At 50.8% G+C, this 6,343-nt stretch overlaps 1 protein-coding gene across 3 annotated transcripts in view; it reads right to left on the bottom strand.

Annotated features, from left to right (window-relative positions):
- Positions 1-383: 383 nt before the first annotated feature.
- TTLL4 (tubulin tyrosine ligase like 4) overlaps positions 384-6,343 on the bottom strand; it is a 38,197-nt gene continuing 32,237 nt past the window's right edge. The window contains exons 13-19 of one of the 3 annotated variants that reach the window (XM_040476279.1): positions 6,120-6,254; positions 5,558-5,725; positions 4,045-4,147; positions 3,146-3,356; positions 2,935-3,005; positions 2,446-2,531; positions 384-1,969 (exon numbers count right to left, since the gene is read on the bottom strand). In XM_040476279.1, the coding sequence (XP_040332213.1) occupies positions 1,711-1,969; positions 2,446-2,531; positions 2,935-3,005; positions 3,146-3,356; positions 4,045-4,147; positions 5,558-5,725; positions 6,120-6,254 (1,033 nt within the window). In that variant the 3' untranslated portion in view covers positions 384-1,710. Of the gene's footprint in view, positions 1,970-2,445; positions 2,532-2,934; positions 3,006-3,145; positions 3,357-4,044; positions 4,148-4,682; positions 4,732-5,557; positions 5,726-6,119; positions 6,255-6,343 lie in introns of those variants that run through there. The other 2 variants (XM_040476280.1, XM_040476282.1) reach the window with 2 other exon arrangements.

Raw genomic sequence — 6,343 nt, 5'->3', positions numbered from 1 at the left:
ACCAGACCAGCCACCACAAAAGTACTTACGCAGGTGGCCAGTTTTCTTAGGAAGGCTGCTGACTGCCCTCATCACAAGGTTTTGACAATGCAGTGGAGTACCACACTAAGGTGGCACAGGACAGAGCTGGCTTCAATTCTATCAGAACAGATTTAAGGACCGCCAGGGCCTCTCCTGCTGGGCCTGACTTTGAAGTCCTTGCTACTGAGCAGCAGGTAATATCTCAGGACTTTGTCACAAAGCTTTCTTCACAATTGTCAACATGGCCTTCAGACTGACCAGCGCAGCCATCTACTGCATGGCCTTGAACCCAGTCAGGCCTCTCAGTGACTTTTCCATGGCTCCATCCCAACTCACCACTTAGAACTCCAGAAGCCACGAAGCAGGGTAATCATCTTTATGAAATTCAGAGAGAATAAAGGCAAAGAGCCTGGGGCCAGGTGGATTCATGTTGGGCACAGCTGCTAGACAACTGAAGTGAAGAGACCATAGGGCCCAGGAAGGAGTGAGCAGCTACCAGCAAGTGCTGGGTTGAGTTGAGGAGAAACCATAGTTCAAGTGAAAACCACCTTTCTGATCCACTATCCCACCGGGTGCTTCCCCTGGGCATCACTGGGCCCCAGCACAGAGAGGAGAACTTCTGGTTCAGGTGTCTGTGTTCTTTGTACTCACAGTTCGCTCAGTCAACGTTTATTGAACACTCGCTGTTTACGGAGTCTTGGGGAGGGAGGTAGATTCAGTGAAGAGTACAAGAGTTTCATCAGCGGTCTGACTAGAAGGCCATTTTACAATGGTGACTGCTCCTGCAACCCACCGGCCATGCCCCCAGACTCTGCTCCCCTGGTGGCCTGTGAGCTAGACCCCGCTAATCAGTGAAGGAGGTAAGAACCCACAACTTCCTGTGTGTTGTGGGGAAATCGCAGCTCCTTCCGCCCTGCCCCTGGGTTGTGTCTTTTGATGTGTAGACACAGACAACAGCAACTGGGATTACCTGGGCTCCTTCACTGGGGCCACAGGAAATTCACAAAGCTCAAGACCTCTCACCTCACAGCGAAGAGCTAACATTCATGAGAAAGAAGTCTAGAAGGTTGAACAGGTAGTGATGTGAAGTCAGAACAGACTCAGGGCTATTGGCTGGTGGGTATATGAAAGGAAATATGAAGCCCCTAAAGACTAGGATGACAGGAAATGGGTTCATCACGTATGGCCTCTCCCTGCTTGTCTACTGAGGAGGTCAGAAGGTTTCTCAAAGTGGCTCCTCGGGGCACAGTGTGGGGAAGAGGGTGGTGGGGAGACCTGAAGAGATAAGGACCTTCGGAGGGACCTCCTCAATTACAGGCAAAGGACTTCAGGCCCAAATATGTTCGATGTGTTTTTTCCTCCAGAGCTGTAACTCATTCACAGCACCAAGGCCTCACACAAACCACACGTGGCTCTCTGAAGTTAGAAACCAAACCCTGCTTTATAAGGCTGAGTGGCCATCAGTGGCTTCTCTGCTGGGATATGAGGTACCAGCCAGTGAACCTTCCTCACCTTCTCCCCATTCCCACCACCCCTCCAGCCCTTCAGATACCCATCTCTGCAATTCAACCACTTCAAAAAAATACTTTGAGGAAGGGGCCGGGGCTCAGGCTGGCTGGCCAGCCAGCCAATTCCCATGAGGTAGCTAACACCGGTGCTCCTAGGCAGGGACTAATGGAGAGAGGCCAGTCATGGGCTCACAGCAGCCAGGAGTGAGTCACCGGTTGACTGGGAGGTGGGGGAAGCAGAGAGTCTCAAAGTCTGCCCAGAGTACTTGATCAGAGGCAACATCTGGGTGGAGAGGCTGGGCTCTTTGCTGGTATCCTCACTGTCCCTGGAAGAACTGGGTTTTCTGGAAAGAGAAGAATGGCCAGCTTGGGTCTTCTTGGGCTTGGGCATGGTCCCATCTTCAGAGAGTGGTATGCTTCCCTCAGAGAAGCTGTGTTTTCTGAAGAAGCAGGTGGGAAAAGAAAGAGATGGCTATGTGGCTGAGACTTCAGCCTACGATTTGTCTTTAGAGTCTGGACCAGACATTCACAACACTATGGCGCTACAGACCATGATTATACGAAGATATAAGTAACCGTAAAATACACCTTCTTTATCTGAAGGCTAGAGAGCTTGGTGCAGACACGAATGTGTGAGAGAAGGAAGGCTCAAGGAGCCCACAGCTAGTGAGCACGGCTAAGAGGGGCTGTGTCTGCAGGTAACCCCATGCTCCAGCTCAGCTTTGCTGGGCAGAAGGGGAGTCACCAGGCAGAGGACACTGGCTGCCCATTGTGATACGCATATCCCATATGTGGCTGCATATCCCACCAACCCCCAGTTGGAGAATGCTGATCTTCTCATAATCTGGGAAGGGAGGAAGAAGAAAACTCCTTGAACTCACATCCAACACCATTCCCTTGCTCAGACAGCACTCACCCCAGCTTGCCAGTCTCTGATTTGTTGAAAGCACTGAGCGCCACATCACCCTTTGGGACAGTCAGAAGTGATGTTGGGAGAGACCACTAAAAGCAAAGGAAGCAGTGAGGTCAAAAGGGCTAGGCAGAAGTCAGGAGGGAGTGTTTGGGGTCTTGGGACTCTTTCCCAGCTCTATGGAGCACTGAGTGACCATGGGGCTCTCCTCTTCCCTACCATTCAAGCACGGGCCCATCTGGGACAAAAATCTCTGTTCTTTCCAGATTCAGGCAAGAAGTTGACGCTACAAAGCACTCTTGGCCCTTGAAAGAAAGGCATCCAGGGAGTCCCGGAGGCCATTACTCCCTTGGAAGGGAAGAGTCATGAGACACAGAGACAAGGCCTAGGGGAGAAGTGAGAAGGTCTGGATCTCCATCCAACTCTCGCTGCACTCTTCAGGTGGAGTGAGGGACTGACTGAATTTGTCCCCTCCCCCGCAACGGTGTCACTCACCATTGGAGCAGAATCAGAGACAACTCCTGTGTGGAACCCTTTGTAGCACCAACTCCGAAGCAGATCTACTCCTAGGACAAGATTAGCAGGGGTGGGACTTAAGAGGGTGGATTCAACTGGTCAATTCTTGCCAGGGAGGCCCATTTCTTGGTCTACTGAGATTTAATCACTCACTAAACATGGCCTCCTGTGGGTAGGGAGGACACATCACCTTTGAGCTTGTTGCCATGGTACTTCTGTTCCCACTGGGTGGTGAGAATGTTGAAATATCGTGGCTGCTCAAAAAAGCGGAGATAGCGAGAGGAGATTCGAGAAGGAAAAATTCGTTCAAATTGACCGCGGCGAGAAAACTCATCTTCCATCTCAACCAGAATCCGAACATCATCTGGTGTCAGGACATCCAGCACAGACGCATAAAAGTCCTAAGGCCCAAAGAACAGAGAGGAAGAGGGCGTGACAGAGAGTGTGAGCTGGAGGCAGAGAATCCAGAAGCTGGGGACAGTGAGCACAGTTCTGAGGTCCTAGGCTCCAGGACTCCCAAGGCAGCACCAAGGCCGACTAGTGGGTCATCTCTGGAACTCGTCTATTCCCAAGCCTACTGAGCTTTGCTGTCTGGGGAAGACACCATTGGTCCAGGTAGGGGAGCCTCTTTAAGAGGTTTGCTGGCTGGAGTCAGGAGCAGAATCCAACAACTCTGATTTGGTAGCAGCCTTTTGTCTGCTACTGTCATATTTGGCTCCCTCATCTGCTGAGAAGATATCAACCCTCCTAGGGGCTCAACGCACCTCAAGGAAAGAAACCCAAAGGATCTATGGCTCTGACAACAAGGGATGGCTAGTATAGCATTTTGCTAAGAGCAGTGGTTCTTGACCATGTGATAGAGGCCATCAACTCTCTCCTGGAACGACACATACACCAGCAGATCTCTGCACACCAAGGGATCATGGACCAGGGTTAGGAAACCCTGTCCTAGGGAAAGGGAAAACCGGTCGCCTTAGGGTCCCAAATATTTGACTGAGGAAAGTTTCTGTTGGCACTCGGGGTGTGTGTGTGTGTGTGTGTGTGTGTGTGTGTGTGCGTGTGTGTGTGTGTGTGTGTGTAATCTCCTACCTGATCAGGAATTTTCTGGGTCAGATAATAGGCTTTCTTCATCTTCTGTGCAGTGAAATGTTCTGGGGTCATTCGACATTTGTCCCTGGGGGAGCTGGGCAGGCTAAGGCAATGGATGGAAAAGAAGCAAACGGTAAGGTCAGCAGCTTCACATCCTGAAGACATGAGGAGAGAGGGTCCATCCCAGGACCCTTAGCTTAACTGGAGAAGGAAGATACTCTTGGTCAGGGTCAGGGGACTCACTAGGGCACCAAGGTTAAGTGGTTTGTTGGATGGAGTCACACCCTTCTCAAGAGAAGACAAAGAAGTTTAGAGGAATATTTGTTACTTGAATAGATCACACCACAATGCCCTGTCTGGGCGTCCAAAGATCAATTACCATGGAAAACTGAAAGAGTATAAGGTACCTCATTAGGTTGCATTTCAGTAGTTAAAAAAAAAAAAAAAGAGGACCACCCCCCCCAAATAATTGTTGGATACTTCAGTTTCATTTGGTGGACACTTCCTAAGTACCCAGCTCAGCCCTACTGGCTGTGTTATCCTGGGCAAATCACATGACCTCCCTGAACCACAGTTTCCTCATCCACATTGCTATGATTACTGCTGAGAGACACAAAGATAGCCTCCAAAATACTCACAAGACGGCAGGTGTCAAATGACAACCACAGCACAGAGCCAAACAGGAGTCTGCAAGGCATGGTGGGGAAAGCAAGTTTTGTTCCTAGCCAATCAGGATTGGAATCCCAGCTCTACCACTTTGTAGCTGAATAACCATGGGTGGGCTACTTAACCCCAGTGATTTTCAGTTTCCTCATCTGTAAACTGAGGATACTTAATATCAACCTCATGGGGTTGTTGTGGAGATAAGTTACAGGATTCTCCTTACACACAGCAGGTACCAACTAAATACTAGCTCCCTTTCCTCAAGAGTGGTTCCAAGTGGTGTGGGGCTATGGTGGAGAAAGCCCATGTAGGGCTGGCTTCATGAAGATTCTGTCTTCAGCTAGGCTCTCATGGATGGGTGAGGTCACAACAGGGAGGTCTGACTGAGGGGAACTTCAGGAGGAAGAATCCCAATGAGCGGAGGAGGGGATACTATGGGAGGACAGAGAGAAGCCATATACATTGCAGGGGGGAGACTCAATTCACTGATCCTTAAGGATCCTTCCAACTTTGAGGTCCTATGACTGATTGATTTGTCAGAGCACAGGAGCCAGGGGGAGGAGTAGAGGGAGGGGCACCTGGGAAAAGGAGGCTGTGGCCTCCAATGTGCCTGTGAGGAGTTCAAAGCTGATTCCCCACACCCTGTTGGAGATTCCTGAGCTGGGAACAAGATAACCAGACATGCTTTTGAGGGGCACTGACGTGGGAAAGGTGTGTGGATAGACTGTGGGGGCAGACTGAGTCGCAAAGGAGACCATCAGGAGGGGGCGCCCAGACATCATCCCTTCCCACAGTCACCATGGGGCTGTTCATGCTGCCAGGCAAGCCACAGCCAAGCAGGGAGGCTGACCTGGTGCTGGAGCTGCTAGAGCTGCTGGAGCTGGAAACCATATCCTCTGTGTTGGGCAGAACAAAGCCTGCCAGGTTCAGAAGGTCACGGATCATCTGGCCTTTGATGCTGATGTCCAATGGAGAGTTGGAGTGGAGGCTTTGGGAAAGGGTACAAAGAGCAGTAAAACTGTTTCTGGTTATGCACCCAAGTTAGGGCTAGCCCCATTTACTCACTGCCTCCCCAACTCATGTGCATCATCATGGGGGACTTCTTGCCCCACAGATAGTGAATAACCTCACTCAGGGGGGGTTCCTGGCCATGACCTTCATCCGCTAGGGCAAAAGCATGCAGTAGGGATCAAGTTGAAAAGAGTAACTTTTAACAATCTCTCTCCATCCTCAAAGACTCTTGAGATAATGGCAAAGAATGAGTGAATGAGAAAAACAGACCATGAAGGGAAAACACAAATTCTAGTGAAGGAGAGGTCTTCCCAAAGTCAGCAAGGCATGGGGGGCAAAGGGGTAGAGGATCATGGAGCTACAGGAAGAGTTCTACTCAGGGCCCTGAGAATCCCACTTACCTTGGGGAAATGTTGACCTCTAGGACCCAGGGCTTGAGGTTCTCATCCAGCATGATGTCAAAACCAAAGAGCTCGTGGCAGCTATAGGGCCGCCGCACGTACATCTTCAGCAGGCTGGTCACATAGGGTTCTGACCTGGTCACAGGGAAGACCAAGTATTCAGCCCAGCTCTTCCCAGAGGGCCCTACACAGGCCGCCCTGCCAGGGGAGTTGCCCAGAGATGG

The sequence above is a fragment of the Herpailurus yagouaroundi genome, unplaced genomic scaffold, assembly GCF_014898765.1.
Source record: "Herpailurus yagouaroundi ecotype Mexico unplaced genomic scaffold, PumYag 140, whole genome shotgun sequence".
Lineage (NCBI taxonomy): Eukaryota > Metazoa > Chordata > Mammalia > Carnivora > Felidae > Herpailurus > Herpailurus yagouaroundi.
The sequence above is the reverse complement of the archived record's forward strand: the minus strand, read 5'-3'. Positions and strand labels throughout refer to the sequence as shown.